Source organism: Tursiops truncatus, chromosome 6, assembly GCF_011762595.2.
Source record: "Tursiops truncatus isolate mTurTru1 chromosome 6, mTurTru1.mat.Y, whole genome shotgun sequence".
Classification (NCBI taxonomy): Eukaryota; Metazoa; Chordata; class Mammalia; order Artiodactyla; family Delphinidae; genus Tursiops; species Tursiops truncatus.
This window is the reverse complement of record NC_047039.1, coordinates 34153576-34174883: the sequence shown is the minus strand read 5'-3', so window position 1 is coordinate 34174883 and position 21308 is coordinate 34153576. Positions and strand designations below refer to the sequence as shown.

At 40.5% G+C, this 21308-nt stretch overlaps 1 protein-coding gene across 3 annotated transcripts in view; it reads right to left on the bottom strand.

The window, feature by feature from the left end:
- The window catches only part of FRMD3 (FERM domain containing 3), a 312566-nt gene that overhangs the window by 152250 nt on the left and 139008 nt on the right, over positions 1-21308 (bottom strand). For all 3 annotated transcript variants that reach the window (XM_033857906.2, XM_073806028.1, XM_033857907.2), the window contains one exon: positions 4620-4724. In XM_033857906.2, the coding sequence (XP_033713797.1) occupies positions 4620-4724 (105 nt within the window). The remainder of the gene's footprint in view (positions 1-4619; positions 4725-21308) is intronic.

Sequence of the window (21308 nt, the reverse complement as noted above, 5' to 3'; positions counted from 1 at the left end):
TTTGGAGAATGTCTCTCCCTTTAGTTTGTCTGATGTTCCCTCCAGATTTGAATGAGGTTATACATTGTTGTGAAGGATACCACAGAGACAGAGTGCCTTCTCAGTGCATGGTATGGGGGAGTCCATGACATTGGTATTTCTTTTTATTGCTGATATTAACCCTGATCGCTTGGTTAAAGTGGTGTCTGCCAAGTCTTTCCACTATAAAGTTATTCTTTTTCCCCTTGTTTCAATAATTTAAAAATACAAGGCTCGGGCTTCCCTCGTGGTGCAGTGGTTAAGAATCCACCTGCCAATGCAGGGGACACGGGTTCGAGCCCTGGTCCGGGAAGATCCCAAATGCTGCGGAGCAACTAAGCCCGTGTGCCACAACTACTGAAGCCCATGTGCCACAACTACTGAAGCCCATGTGCCTAGAGCCTGTGCTCTGCAACAAGAGAAGCCACTGAAACGAGAAGCCCGCACACCACAACAAAGAGTAGCCCCTGCTCCCCGCAACTAGAGAAAGCCCGCACGCAGCAACAAAGACCCAATGCAGCCAAAAATAAAACAAACAAAAAACATTAAAAAAAAAAAATACCGGGCTCAGGGCAGGAGGGAAGAGGATTCCCTGAGACTGTGCAAATATCCTGCTTCTCCTCAAACTGTTGCCCATTAATTTTAGCATTCACTGATCGATCTTGCCCACAACAATTATTATTTTGGCGCTCTAATTATTTGGCGCTCTAATCTCTAGAAATAGAGATTTCTATTTCTCTCATTCCCCCTACAGTAATTAATTGGAATTCTTCTGTAAGGAAGAGCTGCCTCTTCTCCCCCTTTTATTTATTTATGCAGTTATTTATTTATATCAATATAGTCTCATTGATATTTATTTCATTCTATGGATTATAATCCAATGCTATTGTTATTTTTTTTAATTAATTAATTAATTTTGGCTGCATTGGGTCTTCGTTGCTGTGCGTGGGCTTTCTCTATTTGCAACGAGTGGAGGCTACTCTTCGTTGCAGTGCGTGGGCTTCTCGTTGCAGTGGCTTCTCTTGTTGCAGAGCACAGGCTCTAGGCACACAGGCTTCAGTAGTTGTGGCACACGGGCTCAGTAGTTGTGGCTCACAGGCTCTAGAGCGCAGGCTTAGTAGTTGTGGGGCATGGGCTTAGTTGCTCCGTGGCATTTGGGAATTTCCCGGACCAGGGCTAGAACCCATGTCCCCTGAATTGGCAGGAGGATTCTTATCCACTATGCCACCAGGGAAGCCCCCTGCCACTTGTTTTTGAACTCCAGTTGTTCCAGTTTTGGTCATTGGCAGTTCTTTCACATTGGCTCTGTGCCTTTCCTAGTGCCCTACGTTTTGTTTTTTGAGTAATTTTTTACTTCCTGGTGCCACAAGATGCTCCAAGCTCACCCTGTGATTCCACTACTCCAGCCCAAGAATCAGCCTTTTCTGCAAGGAGCCCTTCTTCCTTTTATTAGAGCATGGTATTTGAAACCAAGATCTGAAGGCTAGGTGTACTTATTACTACAGTGGTGTCATTGCCTCTAAGTCATCTCAGCAGGTGGGACTTGGAAATATATGTATACTTACTAACCCCCCACCCTAATACACACACACTCACACACACACACCCCTTATATTTATTTCTATATTTATCTATGTATATTAAAAAACATGGGTTCATATTGATACCCCTGATTCTAATTCTAAAGACTTTGCTTAATATTTTATCCAGTATCTCCCTAACGAGAGGGTCAAGAGGAATGAAAAAGGCTTATGCATTTAAATGGTGTCCAGCTATTGTGTAGACTAAGGGTCAGCAAACCATGGCCGACTGCCTATTTTTGTGAAATACTTTCACTGGGAAAAAGTTTTGTTTTTTGTTTGTTTGTTTGTTTGTTTTGCGGTACGCGGGCCTCTCACTGTTGTGGCCTCTCCCATTGCTGAGCACAGGCTCTGGACGCACAGGCTCAGCGGCCATGGCTCACGGGCCTAGCCGCCCCGCGGCATGTGGGATCTTCCCGGACTGGGGCACGAACCCATGTCCCCTGCATCGGCAAGCGGACTCTCAACCACTGCGCCACCAGGGAAGCCCTGGAAAAAAGTTTTATTGGAACACAGACACATCCGTTAATTTAGGTATTGTCTATGGCCATTTTCCACTAGAAATTAATAATTGAGTAATTACAACAGAAGTTTTTTGAGTTGCAAAGCTGCAAATATTTTCTATCTAGCCCTTTACGGAAAGGGTTTACAGATCCCTAGTCTAGGCTATGTTTCAAATTTTCACCTGAGAGATGAAATGGAAAGAGTATGGGTTCAGAGTCCATCCTTCCTCTTATAATTACTAGCCATAGGCAAGCCACTGACCCTCTCTGTGCCTCAGTTTCCCCTTCCTTGAAGTGTTTTGGGGAACACTAAAGATCATATGATAAAATCCCTGGCATATAATAAATGCTCAACTAATGGTAGCCAGAGTTACTTCCGCAGGTGGCTTTTTAGAATTTTGCACAAAAATATCTATTTTCAGTCGTGCTTAGATGACTAATATAGTTCACAGAGCCTGTTTGACCATGGGGACTCTGAACCATAATTCTAAATTCAAATACTCACTGCATCACTTACTACCTGTGGGACCTTGGGCAAGTAACAATGTTTTTGAGCCTGTTTCTCCCTCCATACAAGGGTAAGATATTCATAAGCCATAAGAAATTATGTCTATAAACATCTTTATGCCATGGTCCCCCAAACCAGTCAGGAGACAAAGCTGGGATGAATGCATCAAAATTAGAATCAAGATGTCTTAAAATACATCTTCCTGACCCTAGCCGCAGGAATTCTGATTCAGGAGGTCTAGAATAAGGTCCACACTAAGCATTTTTAGCAAATATCTAAACTGACTTAGTTGCAGGTTCAGGTCTGGGAATCACTGTTACTCAGTAGTAAACACCACGCAAATTCCCTCCATGATCTCATGTCAGCTCTACATCCTCATGGTGTCCTGCTACCTTCCTCTCATTCAGATAAATGCTTGGCCCATTCAAGGCTTCCTCGAGTGCTGCAGGAAACCCAAATCTCCTTCTTCTGAGCCACTGCATTATATCCCTTTATAGAGGATTAGGTCCTACTGAGAGGTCAATAAGATTCTCCATGTTTCAGAAGATTAATCTATTCCTTCAACATCCTCCTCCTTTACAAAAATACACTCTGTGAGTCTCTCCCTCATTGTATTAGTCAGTAAATACAAAACCAAGAACCAGGTGGGGTTGTGAGGAGGGGGAAAGGGGACAGCAAGATGACCAGAGACACTGGTAAGGAGGAGAGCAAATTAAAGAAGGCAGTCATCCCCAGCTAACCCCTTCACACTTTGCCCTGCTTGTCAGTAGGGCAGGGTAAGAAACACAGGCTGGAGCAGGTACAGGGCCTTTTAACCCATAGCTGGGACCCACAGTAGGGTTGAGGAATGAGAAACCCTAGGTGGTAGGAGCTGGGATGGAGATTCCTGGGGTCTTTTGATGTGAGGGACACACATCACTGTGAGTTCAGCACATGCCGTACCCGAACACTCGTAGGCTGGTACACTGGCTCAAAAGCCAAGACTCTGCTGCTCACTCTTACGCATCAACAGAGACCAGGAAGGATAGGTGTGTCCAGGAGCAGGAATACAATGGAGGCTGTCAACTTTAGTGGTGCCCAAGGAGCAGCTTGCAAACTATCTTAACCCATCATCTGCCAAAGCTTTTTAAAAAAATGACGTAAAATTAACATAAAATTAACCATTTTAGGGCTTCCCTGGTGGCGCAGTGGTTGAGAATCTGCCTGCCAATGCAGGGGACATGGGTTCGAGCCCTGGTCTGGGAAGATCCTACACGCCGTGGAGCAACTCGGCCCGTGAGCCACAGCTACTGAGCCTGCGCAGCTGAAGCTTGTGCTCCGCAACACGAGAGGCCGCGACAATGAGAGGCCCGCGCACCGCGATGAAGAGTGGTCCCTGCTCGCCGCAACTAGAGAAAGCCCTCACACAGAAATGAAGACCCAACACAGCCTAAATAAATAAATAAATTAAAAAAAAAAATTAACCATTTTAAAGCGTTCACTTCAGTGGCATTTAGTACACTCACAATGTTGTATATCTATCACCTATATCGTTTCAAACATTTTCATCATCCCCAAAAGAAAACCTCATGCCATTAAAACAGTCACCCGTTTGTTCCTCTCTCTACCAATAATTTTTTATAGTGAGGGGTGGATTTTCTCTATAATGAGATTTTATGTAGCCACTGTTTGAGAAGCTTTGGCAAACTCTGGGTTCAAAGGGCACAAGAACATTCTCTCTTCAACCAGGTGGGAGCAGCTTTCTGGAAAGCCCTAATGTTAAGTTTCCCTTCCCCCATCTCATTCAGTCCAGTGGGAACAGTGCCAGATTCTTATACACAACTACACACACACACACACACACACACACACACACACGTGCGTGCGCAAACACATACCCAGGCTGGTAAGTTTCATGTGGTCAATAACCATGAGAACAAGTGCACCACAACTGCTCTGAGAAGAACCTATTCAGCACCCCAAAGCCTGAGTGACCCCCCAAAATGGGTCCAGATAGTGGTCAGCTCTTACCCGCTGCTTCTCTGGGTCCACAAAACGAATGCCGAAGTAGTCCTTCTCCAGCAAGCTGTAGTAGTTGCAGATGTGGTCAATAAGAAACTGCCCTTTGGTCTCCCTCTGCAAAAGAAGCACATTTATGTTTCAGCCAGAGTTTGCCTTGTACATTGATGTCTAAAATGTGCCTCATTCACTCTAATACGTCTGTGCTAAGACAGATGAATTCACTCACCCTGCTCTCTGGAGCAGGAGCTTCCAAACTCTTAACTGCAATCCACAGTGAGAAATTCATTTTATACTGTAAGCCATTACACACACACACACACACACACACACACACACACACACACACACAAAACGAAAGGAACACCAAAAAGGGGAACCAAAAGGATACCAAACAATACCCTGCCTAGGTGCAACACACTCTACTATGTTCTATTTTATCCTAGCGTATGCCATTTAATTTTTCTAATGCTATTTATGATTCAGAACACTGATTTCACAACTCAATACCTAGTAGAGATCCACAGTTTGTAAAACCACACACGATTCCAAATACAATGCACCTGGCTGCTTGCTTTAACTGCTCATTCAGTCCTCACAACAATCCTGCAAGGAAGGTCCCATTTTATATCTGAAGAGAGGCTCAGTGGCTTACCCAAAGTCACACAACATGTATGGAGCAAAGCAGGATCTGACCCAGGTCACCACGCTACAGAATCCAGGCTCCATGCCACTTTGCCTCTCTGGAACATTGGTTAATGTACTGTGACCCTGCTAGAACACAGGGTCTGGATGGTATGGAAATGCAATGAATGTATCAGACAGAACACCCCAACTCCCACCAGGAAAGGTGGAAAACTTGCTGCCTCAGGCCTCACAGCCTCCATATCACACCCATAAATCAACATAGAAAGGCACTGAGGTAGACTGGAGCGGGGAGTCCAGGACTGGGATTCAGAGACAGGTCTGGGTGACCTTGAGCAAACTCCCCAGCTGTTTCCACATCGGTAAAATGAGTTGGTTGGACTAGATTTCTAAGTTGGCTAGATTATTTTTCCTTCTAAAACTCTGTGAGTAAGAGAAGTATTAGCCAAATCTGATTAAGGAAAATACCATTACAACAAAACTCCTTAAGAGCAAAGACCCTTCCAAGCCCTCATCAGGACATTTGATAACTTTCTGCTTCAATCAAAGTTGCTGACAGACCCACGGAATGTTTTAGGGATGGAATGTGACCTACAAAAATAAATGAAGAAATCAGAGACATTAAGTGAAGCCACTCTTCCAATCCACTAAAAATAATTTTGGAAGATCAGTTTGGTCTATGCTACCTGATTATCTTTTCTTTAGAAACCACTACCACCAGCTTGGGGAGTTGACGCTGGCCTGGGATGCACCACACTGAACAAAGGACTGGGGCTTTTGTAAGATTCTCCATGTTTCAGAAGATTAATCTATTCCTTCAACATCCTCCTCCTTTACAAAAATACACTCTGTGAGTCTCTCCCTCATTGTATTAGTCAGTAAATACAAAACCAAGAACCAGGTGGGGTTGTGAGGAGGGGAAAAGGGGACAGCAAGATGACCAGAGACACTGGTAAGGAGGAGAGCAAATTAAAGAAGGCTTCATATCACAGTGATACTGTGATATGAAGCCTCCATTTTCCTGAAATCACTTTTGAGTATAATTTTGGATGAGCTTCGAACCTTTACTTTCTTTATAAAAGAACCGATTTGACGTAGCTCACAGGGAACAAAACATCAAAATGGAAATTGTTTTTAGATTTCTGTAATTGTTTTTAACCCAGAAGGCTCAAACGACAAGCTATATCTGATGACAGCGAAATTCAATGCCCAGAATATAATCAATGGATATAGTTCCTTTCACAGATTTATTCTGCAACCCATCCATCTGAGAGGTTGCTGCAGGATCAAATCACTGAACATAACATGTGAGTTCATCATTTTATGATTGGATTGCCAAGTTCTCCAAAGCAGAATTTACTATGGTGGACTACCCCCAACATATGCGAGACACACAAGACATGTGGGGTTAAGGCAATGCCTTGTAATGACGTGGGATCTTGATTGTGTATGACAGCTACTGTGCCCTGAAGAAGATGTAGTACTCCGATGCACAACAAAGATTATTTTTTTTAATGATTAAACACAGCAACCAATATATACTCTACAGCAATATCTCAGACTACCTAAGATCCTTGAGAGAAGGAAATACCACAGCAGACAATGTAATGACTGGATAATACAACTGCGTCTGAAACCGGGGTCAATGCCTTCCGCAAAAGCAGGTGAGGCCAGTTCCCATGGGTCCAGGCCACCAGGTGGGTTCCAGGTCTCTGCTCCTCAGAGCACCACCCTCAGTCCAGCAATACTGTAGCAAATTCAGCATCACCCGGGAGGGAGCTTGTTGGAAACACAGAATTTCAGGCACTGTCCCAGACCAACCTAACCTAACCTGCATTTCCCTCAGTTATTCATATGCTCATGCAAGTTTGAGAAGCATTGGTCTAGAGGAATTTTCCCAACATGGGAAAAGTGCAAAAATTGTACCTGTCTCCAGAGCCCACTAGGAAAAATGCCCATTTTCCCGTGAGAACTGTCCATTCCTCAACTCAGAAAAATCAAAGGTTTTTCCAGTCTAGAGAACACAAACTGCCCCTGAATCTGCAGGCTGCCAGCCAACCTCATCATCTCGAGATGCTCTATGTCGCTGCTTCGTGCCAAGGAAGCCAGTTTACAGCCTCACGTTCTGCTCTGTTCCACTCCTGCCTGGAGAGCTGGACAATGTTCTTAAGTCATGTAAGTACCTATCATTATCATTTCTGTGCATTAAGCCCAGCTCTTGCACTAAACAAAAGGCCACCCAGGCCCAGTACCAAGACTTGAAAGAGTTTGTTCAGGTATGTTATGTGAGGGTGCAGAAGCCAGCTGCCAGCCTCACACATCTCACTTCAGCTTGGGGGTGAGCAGTGGTTCTTCCCCCTACCTCCCACTGCTGGAACTCTGTTGAACTAACCCAAAGCCTCCACTCACTTCCTCCTGGTGTTTCTGAGGGGAGAGGCCATTGTTCACACCCTATCCTGCTACCTAAGCCAGTACCTGGCACACTGAGTGTGATCGAATGAATAAATGGGGCACTGCTTTCTCTCATGAAAAACTTGGGTTCTGGAAACTAACAGTGAGCCTCAGGTAAGACAACACAGTCCTCATGTTAGAGACTCCTCAAACTTAGTACAATTAGCCAGACTTCACCCTAATCCATCAAGGTCTACACGGAGAAGTGCTAACCAAAGATTTCAAGTATAAGGACTTCTTTTTAATGTCAAAATTTTGTTGATTCTCCGACAAGATATTAGTTATATTTCCAGTACCAACTGAAGAGGGAAGAAAAATCAAATAGCTAATATAACTTCCTTAGAGCTGTTACCCAAGTTGTGTTTTATTAATCACAACAGCATTTCACACATGTGGAAAACAATAGGTCACAAATGTGTGAGCAGGGCCTCCTACAGGGGCCAGCTGGATGTTATGCCTCAAGAAAGTGCCTGAAGTATAGACTTCTTCTTTTAAACATCTTTATTGCAGTATAATTGCTTTACAATGGTGTGTTAGTTTCTGCTGTTTAACAAAGTGAATCAGTTATACATACACATATATCCCATATCTCTTCCCTTTTGCGTCTCCCTCCCTCCCACCCTCCTTATCCCACCACTCTAGGTGTTCATAAAGCACCTAGCTGATCTCCCTGTGCTATGTGGCTGCTTCCCACTAGCTATCTATTTTACATTTGGTAGTGTATATATGTCCATGCCACTCTCTCACTTTGTCCCAGCTTACCCTTCCACCTCCCCATGTCCTCAAGTCCATTCTCTAGTAGGTCTGCCTCTGTATTCCCATCCTGCCCCTAGGTTCTTCATAAACTTTTTTTTTTTTTTAGACTCCAGAAATATAGACTTTTGATGCCATCTCTAAATGAGGTTATACAATCTCAGGGCTGAAAGAATAATTTGTTCACCATACATAGTTAAACTGGTGTCCCAATACTGGCTCTCACCACCTATAGTGCACAGTGAATTGACATTTTTATAAAGACTATACTAAAATATTGTAAATATAGTTGTAATATTTTTAATGTGTTAAAAATCTAAACCAATCTAGCCAAGGTGTGGTCTGTGGACAGTGCTGGAATGTAAAATCTTTGTTACCAGTCTTTCATAAGTGGAGAAATTAAGAGTAATTTATTTTATTGTGTTTTCTACAAGTATTAGCCCAAATCAGATTGGGGGAACAAGATCTAGTTCTAGTTTCTCACCACGGACAGTTTGATGTGCTGATATAAACTGGGCTGCCATGTATGAGGGTTTGGTTTGGGATTTCTTTACCCCAGAAACCTCAAAGTATGAAGGGGGCTAGGCCCTCTCTCCATCGTCTTTGTCCAGTTTTTGTGGACAAATTCTTGGTATGCATGTGGATCCCTGAACTCCTTGCAATAATCCCACATTCTCTCAGCGTTCTCTCCCACAGACTGGAAAGGAACCTAATTTTTGTAATCACAAACCAGACTATTTTTCAGAAAATCCCATCTCTCCTCCCCACCCCAAAGCATGTATTAGAAAGCCTTAAGCAAGTCATGAAATCTCTGAGGCTTAGCTGCTTCTTGTATGAAAGGGGAATAACACTGATAACATCCAAATCTACCCCACCAGATTATTTTGAGGCTGATTCACATATTTGTTAAGCTTCTATTATACAGCAGGCATTGGGATAGGAATTAGAAAAAAAGAGTGAGCAAAACACAATTTATAATCTCACAGACCTTAAAACCCTGTGGTTTGTAAAATGTGAAGGCATTTTTGCAAACTGCAAAGCACGATACCAATGTAAGATGCCATTATTAATACTACTAAGAATTATCGTCATCTTAAGTCTTTGTCTCCAGTTTCATAGATCAAGATATAAAGAAGTTAAGAGGAATAGCGTTGACCTCCCAGAACTGGCCTGTGTGGGTGAGAAAGTGAACAAAGAGACAAAGAGCTCATTATTTTTGCTTAACTCCTCTGGCAGCCAATCGCTGGTGATTCATTTACTTCAACTCCCTGGTTCAATGGCAAAGCTAAAATAACAATAAATTTGTGCTTAAAGAAAAAGAACAAGCGAAGTCAACTGGCTAAGTCAGCCATGGCTTGTCTTCATTGAAAAAGTATGGCAGATTTTAATCCTTAATTCCTAAAACACTAGGTCAAGATGTTTGTTTGTTTGGCTGGAAGTATTCCTTTTTTATGTAAAAATTTTAAAAACTTGTATTGAAATATAGTTGATTTATAGTGTTGTGTTAATTTCAGGTGTACAGCAAAGTGATTCAGTTATACATACATATATACATATACATATATATATATTCAAGACATTTTCATACCTTTTAGATATTGGTTAAATGAGGAAAAGAGTACCAACCCCCAAAATAATTAATGTGTTGCTATAAACCAACACTTAAAGTTTGAAAAGGTAACTTCAGGAATGAAGGTTTCAACATAATAATGATAATTACTTTATATTAAACACTGTACACCAAGAACCGTGTTACATACTTGCATTTAATCTCTGGATAACACACTGAGGTAATTCATGTCCTCCCCGTGTTACAGGTTTTTTAAAGGGACTCAGAAAAGTTAAGTTTGTTTGTAAGTGTGTCAAACCCAGGTCCAACACAGTGCCCAAGCAGTTGTAGGAACTCAATTTGCCCGTCTGACCCCTATTCTCTATGCGGAGACAGAAGAAAAACAACAACATGAGGATTTGGGAACCGTATCAAGTGCCCCAATTACTAGAATTTGGACATTGGCAGCAAGAAGCACTGGGTTATCAACCACCACACCAGACCTAGAGAGACGCAGTTTTATAAAATACAAACCACATTATCATAGACGTCATTGGTTAATTGCCCGGCATCCATTCACCCCTTTGCCTTTCTTAATAGAACCCAGATTTTGTGCAGGTATGCACATATGTGTGCACACACCTAATACATACATACACACACAGGTAGACGCAAAGCCCACAAGCCTCAGGAAACTATAACCCACCCTTACCTCCGGGGCTCAAGCTCAGCTGGTAGAAGGGTAATCTCATCCCTCTTGTCTGATTGGCTCAGGAAAGGACACAGGACCTAGTTTAGGCCAATGAGACATGAGGAGCAATTGACCATGTTTTCTGGGACGGCTCTTGTTTACTCTTCTGAAAGAGCTTATGGAAGAGACTTTCCGTTCTCTCTGGATGATGTGACATAAAGGCGTGAGGCCTTGAACTGCTGCAGCCATTCTGAAACCAGCTTGGGGATGAAGGTAACCCTGGGTGGAGCCAAAATATTTACAAGGAAAGTGGAGCTTGTGTTTCCAGATGATCAATCATGAAGCTCACGCTAAGTGTGAACTTCCAAGGATGCCAACAAAATTCCTCGTTTTTTCAGCCAGTACAAGTTGATTTTTCTGCTTGTTGCACCCAAAGTGTTGACTCTGGAGAGAAGGTAAACCAGTGCCTCAGGCCAAGTAGGAGAGCACAGAAAGGACAATAGTGCTGGTGTGAAACACAATTAGAGGTTATTGACTAATGAACCGGAGAGCTAAGTCCATCTACCGACAGGTTCTATTTGGCCAGCACAGTGTTTCTGTACCTTTAAATTGGGAGACTGCACATGAAATCTGGATGCTGGCTGCTCGTGAAAAGGTGGAGGGTCTGGAAACTAGGCCATGAAGGTCTGCTGAGCTCGGGAATGGCTGCCCCTTCTGGCGGCAGGGGTGGGGGGAGTTGGGGGTCTTGCATCCGTTCTATCATCTTCCACATCTTCCACTTCCCTTACTTCCCTGATCCCCAGAGGAATTTGAGTCTACAACCCTGACCTGAGGCAAACTAGAGGCTTTCGAAAGGGTTCCTTGAAAGAGTTTTCCTTGGAACTGCTCAGAAGCACCCTCACAGCCAGAAAAAGTCCTCAGTGGACACAGCTTTGAGTTGCCCTCTGAGGCCATCCAGCCACTGAAATCCTAGGACCTTTGAGGGAAGAAGGGTCCAACATGGACCAGACTTCAGGGAGGATCACTGAGATGAGGGGAGCAAGCCAGTGGTCTGAAGAATGAGGGCATCGACCAGGATGCTGGAAACAGTTCATTTTGGGGCTGGTACTGTGCCCCCAGGAACCCTCTCTGACAAACAGAACTGGGGCTGCCAGACCTAGCTTTCTAGTAATAAAAGTTGTGAGGTTCTTGTTCAAAGGGCCCTTTTGTTCGGCACTCTATGCTTGCAGGAGTTGCTCTTGAAAAGGGGCAGCCCCCGTGGATGCACATCTAAGGAAGAGCAGACTTGTCAGTCTCTGCTAAGTCTTCTTCCTGGGAAGGAAGAATCTAATTCCCATCTGGATACCTAGAAACTCCAAGTGGGGCCTCTAGACAATTATAAGGCCTGAAACAGCAACTGAACACTCATTTTGCTGCCAGAAGCGTGTCTTCTAGGGACAGGTGGTTGCACTTCTTGCATGAATTAAGGGCCTCAATCCATTCACCTTCACTGACAGATGAACAAAGAATACTAATGAGAAACTGGCAAACTAAGTAGTTCTGCTTCTCTTGTGAAGAATAAGCATTTGTTAATTTAAGAAAGATTATGGCTTGATTGAATAACATAAAAATGCTCTGTTTATATCTGTGCTTTAAAAATTCCAGCATATTTATGTAAATTCATACTTTTTGTTATGGTGGGCACCACAGCTTTAACCAAAACAGAGCAACTCTGTAGAAAGAAATTAGCTTTTATAATTGGAATTTAAATAGCAAGTGATATTTCACTTTGTTAATTGTTCCTTCCCATTGAAGCCAGTAACTGGTATTTAATAACTGGCTGTGACATATATTCAGAAAATTGCATCATCCTCAGACAGTGAGGAAAGAAGTAATATTAAAGCTTTTAAAATGGGGAGAAATGTAAAGGAAAAAAAGAATAGCGGGATCTCTCATGGTTCCATCTGTGGTTCTCACACAGAAATTAAAAGTTGTTTTGATTTGTGTTATTCAAATATTTTCAGATGTAGGAAAGGTAAAACCAAGGCTTCCAGAAGCTAGAGCACCTAATTCCGAATACACATCTGCTTTATAGTAATAATCAGTATATTACGGCTAAGATAATTAGGAAAACATAGGCTAGATCAATTAAAGGCATTTTTGTGGACCATACATATTCATAAGGTGGGGGAAGGGAAGGCATGGTTATGACTGTAGCAGTGACTGAAAAGCTAGAAAACAGCAAAACAACTACCAAAGCCAGACATTTACTGGGGGGGAAAAAACCAATAATTGCCTGAAAGTATCTGGCTAAAAAAATACAGGCAAGACACAAGTGGTCACCTAGACCCACCAGGGTCTTTGGTAGAAAGTCAAAACCAACTGCCTATCTCAGTTCTATGGCAGCCTGTACACACTCTGAGGAGACAGAAATAGCCTGCCATCCTCACAGCTAGAGGCTTAGTAGTATCAAGGCTGGGGAAGATAAAGGGGCCCTATGGAAGAAAGACAAAGAAACAGTGCATCTACAGAAGGTAAAGCAGCCAGAATGGGTTGGCCAATCCATTGCCCAAGTCCTGACGGGTGTCTTCTGAAGGAGTGTCATATGGCTGAGCAGGCAGAGTGGTTTGGAATCAGTAATGCTTCCATCTCTTTGTTTTTCTTCTGGGTGTTTTCCACCTCGGTTACCTCTCCCGTGTTCCACAGCTTTCATCCTAAAGGATGGCTTGTGTGTCTGTGCTCAATCAGAGGGCCGTTTCTATTCTAACTGGCACACAGATCCATCCCAATGTTTGGGGAATCATATTTGACGTGTCAGCTGTTCTTAGCAATTTCTGCCACTGCTCAGTACTCAAAAGGTTCTTCCTTCCACATCTTTTATTCTTCTTCCTATATCAGGGTGTAGTGCCATTGCCAAGCCCAATTCTTGAAGGCACTCACCTCTGAATAATTTTAGGGTTTTCCAACTCCAAACCTTTCCACAATTTCGAAAAGTGTTCTTTTAAAAAAAATCTCACGCTGAGGACTCAAAGACTCAGACAGCCTAATTAACTTATTCAAGGTCAACACAACTAGAAAGTAGCAGAGTCAGTATTTAAACCCAGGTCTGCTTGATTTGGTTATTATAGCCAATGATTAAAAAGAAATAAGATCCTTAACTTGATAAAGAACATCTTATAGCTAACATCATACTTAATGGAGAAAAACTAGATGCTTTAAACCTACAGCTAACATCGTACTCAATGGTGAGAAACCAGATGTTTCTTCACTAAGATCGAGAACAAGGCAAGGATGTCCCCTCTCACTACTTCTATTTGACAACATGCTGACAGTTGTAGTTAATGCAGTAAGATAAGAAGGAAATAAAAGATTGGGAAGGAAGGAATAAAACTGTCTTTATTTGAAGATTAAGTGATCATCTATGTAGAAAATCCAAAAGAACAGACAAAAAAAAAAATTTCCTGGAACTAATAAGTGATTATAGCAAGGTTGCAGGATACAAAGCTAAATATACAAAAGTGAATTGTTTTCCTATATATTAGCAAAGAACAATTGGAAGTTGAAATTAAAACCACTTACATTAGCACCAAAACCGTTAAATACTTAGGTACAAATGTGTACAAAATCTATGTGAGGAAAACTACAAAATTCAGATGAAAGAAACAAAAGAAGATCTAACTAAATGGAGAGATATTCCATGTTAATGTAGATAAGACTCAATGTTGTCAAGATGTCAGTTCCTCCCAACTTGATCTACAAATTCAAAGCAAGCCCAATCAAAATCTCAGCAGTTACTTTGTGTATATCAACAATCTGATTCTAATATTATTACAGAAAGAGGAAAAGATCCAGAATAGCCAGCACAATATTGGTGAAGAACAAAGTCAGAGGACTGACACTACCCAACTCCAAGACTAACTACAAAGTTTCAGTGATCAAGACAGTGTGGTACTGGCAGGAGAATTGACAAATAAAGCAAAAACCAGAATTGAGAGCCCACACCAATAGAGGCCAGAAATAGACCCACACAAATAAAGTCAACTAATCTTTGACAAAGGAGCAAAGACAATTCAATTGAGAAAGGACAGTCTTTTCAACAATCGGTGCTGAACAACTAGAAATACACATGCAAAAAAAAAAAAAAAAGAATCTGGACACAGACCTTACATCCTTCACAAAAATTAACTCAAAATGGATTATAGACGTAAATGTAAACGACAAAACTATAAAACCTCTAGAAGGAAACACAGGACAAAATCTAGGTGACCTGAGTTTGTAATGGCTTTTTAGATACAATCCAAAAAGCATGATCTGTGACAGAAAAAATTGATAAGTTGGCCTTCATTAAAATTTAAAACATCTGCTATGCAAAAGAAACTGTTAAGAGAATGAAAAAATAAGCCACAGACTTGGAGAAAGTGTTTGCAAAACACGTATCTGACAAAGGACTTGTATCCAAAAATATACAAAGCACTCTTATAATTCAGCAATATGATACAAACAACTCAGTTTAAAAGTGGGCAAAAGATCTTAACAGACACTTCACCAAAGAAGATATACAGATGGCAAATAACACATGAAAATATGCTCCACATCGTATGTCATTAGGGACTTGCAAATTAAAACAACAATGCGATACCACCACACACCTATCAGATGGCTAAAATCCAAAACACTGACAACACCGAATGCTGACAAGAACGTGCAGCAACAGGAACTCTCATTCACTCCTGGTGGAAATCTAAAATGGTACAGCCACTTCTAAAGACAGTTTGGCTATTTCTTACAGAGTTAAATGTAAGCGCAATCCGGTAATTTTGCTCCTAGGTGTTTACCCAAATGAGTCAAACACTTATGTCCACACAAAAACGTGTACACAAGTGTTTATAGCAGCTTTATTCATAACTGCCAAAAATTGGAAGCAACCAAGATATCCTTCAATAGGTAAACGGATAAACAAACTGGTACATCCATATAATAGGATATTATTCAGTGATAAAAAGAAATTAGCTTTTACGCCATGAAAAATGAAGGAATCTTAAATGCAAATGGTTAAGTGAAAGAAGCTAGTGTGAAAAGGCTACCTATTATATTGCACACAAATGACATTCTGGAAAAGGCAAAACTATATAGACAGTAAAAAAGGTCAGTGGCTACTGCAGTGGGAAGGGGAATGAAGAGGTGAAACACACAATTTTAGGGCAGTGAAACTATTCTGTATGAAACTTTAACGGTGGATATATGACATAATATATTTGTCAAAATCCGTAGAACTGTATAACACAAAGTGGAACCCTAATATAAACTACGGAATTTAGTTGATAACGATAATGTATCACTATTGGTCCATCAATTTAACAAATGTACCACACTAATTCATGCAAGATGTTAGTAACAGGGGAAACTGGGGGTGGGGGTGATGATTATACAGAAACTCTACTTTCTGCTCAAATTTTCTGTAAACCTAAAACTACTCTAAAACATAAAGTCTATTAATTTAAAAAGGAAGAAGAAAAAGGTTGGGGAGGGAGAAGGGAGGGAAGAAGGAAACCAGCAGAGCACCTCAGGGGACATGAACATAAAAACTGCAACTCAGGAGACAGACCAAGGAAATAAATTCAACAAAATAATCTTGTAATTATTCAAAATCAAAGTGAACATAAAGATCTTCTCTTTCATTATTTAAAGTTCCAAAGGGGAAAAGTACCGTTTTAAGCAAACTCCACTCCAGCAGCTGAGGCAAGATTTTAAGCAAAGGGCTTTCAAGCTGTCTTCATTAATCAATACTTCCAGAATTTAAGTGCATCTTCACTTAACACCTGTTTTTTCCCTTAGTCTATCCTATGACCTGCAACATTTGTTTCTCTAACAAGTGTTGTGAAATAGACAGGCCAACCCCTCTGTGCCTCTTGGTCTCCCTGAGCCCCATCATCAGGAGAGGAGATGCTAGCAACACCTCCTCTTCTGAGATTGGAATCAGCAGGTATTTGCTTAGAAACCCCTGAGTGCCTGGCACTTTGGGCCATGCTCTATAAATTACCTCAACTAGTCATCCGGTTTAATCCACATGAGTTCCAGGAGCTAGCTGCTTTTCCATTTTCTAGGAAAGGAAGATAAAGCTTAGAGTGACTGAGTAACTTGCCCAAAGACACACAGCAAGTAAATGGCAAAATTCAGGTTTTAACTCCAGCCTCTCAGTCCAAAAGAAAAAAGACCAAAATTATTAAAAGGAGTAATACTTTCATTTAAAAGGGGAAGAATTAGAGAATGTTGGAGTTGGAAGGTACTGTAGAGAGAATCTGATCCAAACACTTCATTTCAGAAATGGGGGAACTGAGGCTCAGAGAGGTTAAAATGAAATAACATGAATTACTGGTGAACTGAGACTTAAAATCAAGAGTTGGAGCCAAGATGTATCAGTCAGGATAGGCTAGGTTAAGCTGCAGTAACAAACAGTTACAACATGTCAGTGGGCTAATAGCACAAAGGTTTACTTCTCACCTATAATACACAGCCAATGTTGATTGGTAGGGGAGGACTTTTCTCATCATAACTTAAGGACTCCAAATGATGAATTCTTCTTGACAACAGCTTCAATGATCACCAGAGTAGTGGGAAGGGAATGTGGTGAGTCCCATACATGCTTGGCAACATGTCACTTCCATATGGGGTATATATATATATACACACACATACACACAAACACACACACACAATGGAATATTACTCAGCCATAAAACAGAATAAAATAATGCCATTTGCAACAACATGGGTGGACCTAGAGATTATCATACCAAGTAAGTCAGACAGAGAAAGACAAATATCATATGATATTACTTGTAAGTGGACTCTTAAAAAGTTATACAAATGATCTTGTTTAAAAAACAGAAACAGGCTCACAGACATAGAAAACAAATTTATGGTTACCAAAGGGGAAGGGGCAGGAAGAGTTAAATTAGGAGTTTGGGACTAGCAGATACAAACTACTATATATAAGATAGATAAACAAGGTCCTACTGTATAGCACAAGGAACTATATTCAATATCTTGTAATGAACTATAATGGAAAAGAATCTGAAAAAATATATATATATAGCTGACTCACTTTGCTGTACAGCAGAAACTAACACAATATTGTAAATCAACTATACTTCAATAAAAAAAAAGTCACTTCACCTCATCAGCCAAAGCAAGTTAAAAATCTTGCCTAACTTTACGAGGAGAGGGAAATGAAATTCCATCATGTGCCCACAAGGATGAGAAATGGAATGCTTGTGAAGAATCCTAATACCAAACAAGCCCCTTAGATAGCCTCATCCACCAGAGGGCAGACAGCAGAAGCAAGAATAACTACAATCCTGTAGCCTGTGGAACAAAAACCACATTCACAGAAAGATAGACAAAATGAAAAGGCAGAGGACTATGTACCAGATGAAGGAACAAGATAAAACCCCAGAAAAACAACTAAATGAAGTGGAGATAGGCAACCTTCCAGAAAAAAAATTCAGAATAATGAGAGTGAAGATGAAAAAAAAACATAAAACACACAAACACATGGAGGCTAAACTATACGTTACTAAATAACCAAGAGATCACTGAAGAGATCAAAGAGGAAATTTAAAAATACCTAGAGACAAATGACAATGAAAACATGATGATCCAAAACCTATGGGATGCAGCAAAAGCAGTTTTAAGAGGGAAGTTTATAGCGATACAATCCTATTTCAAGAAACAAGAAAAATCTCTAGTAAACAATCTAACCTTACAACTAAAGCAACTAGAGAAAGAAGAAAAAACAAAACCCAAAGTTAGTAAAAGGAAAGAAATCATAAAGATCAGAGCAGAACTAAATGAAATAGAAACAAAGAAAACAATAGCAAAGATCAATAAAAATAAAAGCTGGTTCTTTGAGAAGATAAACAAAATTGATAAACCTTTAGCCAGACTCATCCAGGAAAAAATGGAGAGGACTCAAATCTATAAAATTAGAAATGAAAAAGGAGACATTACAACAGACAGACTCATCCAGAAAAAAATGGAGAGGACTCAAATCAATAAAATTAGAAATGAAAAAGGAGACATTACAACAGACACCATAGAAATACAAAGCATCATAAGAGACTACTACAAGCAAATCTATGCCAATAAAATGGACAACCTGGAAGAAATGGACAAATTCTTAGAAAGGTATAACCTTCCAAGACTGAACCAGGAAGAAATAGAAAATACGAACAGACCAATCCAAAGTAATGAGATTGAAACTTTGATTAAAAATCTTCCAACAAACAAAAGTCCAGGACCAGATGGGCTTCACAGGTGAATTCTATCAAACATTTAGAGAAGAGCTAACATCCATCTTTCTCAAACTCTTCCAAAATATTGCAGAGGAAGAAACACTCCCAAGCTCATTCCAGAAGGCCACCATCACCCTGATAGCAAAACCAGACAAAGATATCACAAATAAACAAAACTACAGACCAATATCACTGATGAACATACACGCAAAAATCCTCAACAAAATACTAGCAAACAGAATCCAACAGCACATTAAAAGGATCATACACCATGATCAAGTGGCATTTATCTCAGGGATGCAAGGATTCTTCAGTATACACAAATCAATCAATGTGATACACCATATTAACAAATTGAAGAATAAAAACCATATGATCATCTCAATTGATGCAGAAAAAGCTTCTGACAAAATTCAACACCGATTTATGACAATAACACTCCAGAAAGTGGGCATAGAGGGAAGCTACCTGAACATAATAAAGGCCACATACAAAAAACCCACAGCAAACATCATTCTCAATGGTGAAAAACTGAAAGCATTTCCTCTAAGATCAGGAAGAAGACAAGGATGTCCACTCTCACCACTATTATTCAACATAGTTCTGGAAGTCCTAGCCATGGTAATCAGAGAAGAAAAAGAAGTTAAAGGAATAAAAATTGGAAAAGAAAAAGTAAAACTGTCACTGTTTGCAGATGACATGATACTATCCATAGATAATCCTAAAGATGCCACCAGGAAACTGCTAGAGCTAATCAATGAATTTGGTAAAGTAGCAGTATACAAAATTAATGCACAGAAATCTCTTGCATTCCTATATACTAACAATGAAAGATCAGAAAGATAAATTAAGGAGACAATCCCAAACACCACTGCAACAAAAAGAATAAAATACCTAGGAATAAACCTACCTATGGAGGCAAAAGACCTGTACTCAGAAAACTATAAGACACTAATGAAAGAAATTAAAGGCAATACAAACAGATGGAGAGATATACCATGTTCTTGCATTGGAAGAATCAATATTGTGAAAATGACTATACTACCCAAAGCAATCTACAGATTCAATGCAATCCCTATCAAATTACCAATGGCATTTTTTTACAGAACTAGAATAAAAAATCTTAAAATGTGTATGGAGACCCTGAATAGCCAAAGCAAGCTCGAGGGGAAAAAAATGGAGCTGGAGGAATCAGACTCCCTGACTTCAGACTATACTGCAAAGCTACAGTAATCAAGGCAATATGGTACCGGCACAAAAACAGAAACACAGATCAGTGGAACAGGACAGAAAGCCCAGAGATAAACACATGCACCTATGGTCAACTAATCTATGACAAAGGAGGCAAGCATATAAAATGGAGAAAAGACAGTCTCTTCAATAAGTGATTCTGGGAAAACTAGACAGCTACATGTAAAAGAATGAAATTAGAGCACTCCCTGACACCATACACAAAAATAAACTCAAAATGAGTCTAAGAGCTAAATGTAAGACCGGACACTATAAAACTTTTAGAGGAAAACATAAGAAGAACACCCTGTGACATAAATCACAGCAAGATCTTTTTTGACCCACCTCCTAGAGTAATGCAAATAAAAACAAAAATAAACACATGGGACCTAATGAAACTTAAAAGCTTTTGCACAGCAAGGGAAACTATAAACAGGACAAAAATACAACCATCAGAATGGGAGAAAATATTTACAAATGAATCAACAGACAAAGGATTAATCTCCAAAATATATAAACAGCTCATGAGATTCAATATTAAAAAAACAAACAACCCAATCCACAAATGGGCAGAAGACCTAAATAGACATTTCTCCAAAGAAGACATACAGATGGCCAAGAGGCACATGAAAAGCTGCTCAACATCACTAATTATTAGAGAAATGCAATTCAAAACTGCAATGAGGTATCACCTCACACCAGTTAGAATGGGCATCATCAGAAAATCTACAAACAACAAATGCTGGAGAGGGTATGGAGAAAAGGGAACCATCTTGCACTGTCGGTGAGAATGTAAATTGATACAGCCACTATGGAGAACAGTATGGAGGTTCCTTAAGAAACTAAACATAGAATTACCATATGACCCAGCAATCCCCACTACTGGGCATATACCCAGAGAAAACCATATTTCAAAAAGACAAGTGCACCCCAATGTTCATTGCAGCACTATTTACAATAGCCAGGTCATGGAAGCCACCTAAATGCCCATCAACAGACGAATGGATAAAGAAGATGCGGCACATATATACAATGGAATATTACTCAGCCCTAGAAAGAAACAAAATTGAGTTATTTGTAGTGAGGTGGATGGACCTAGAGTCTGTCAT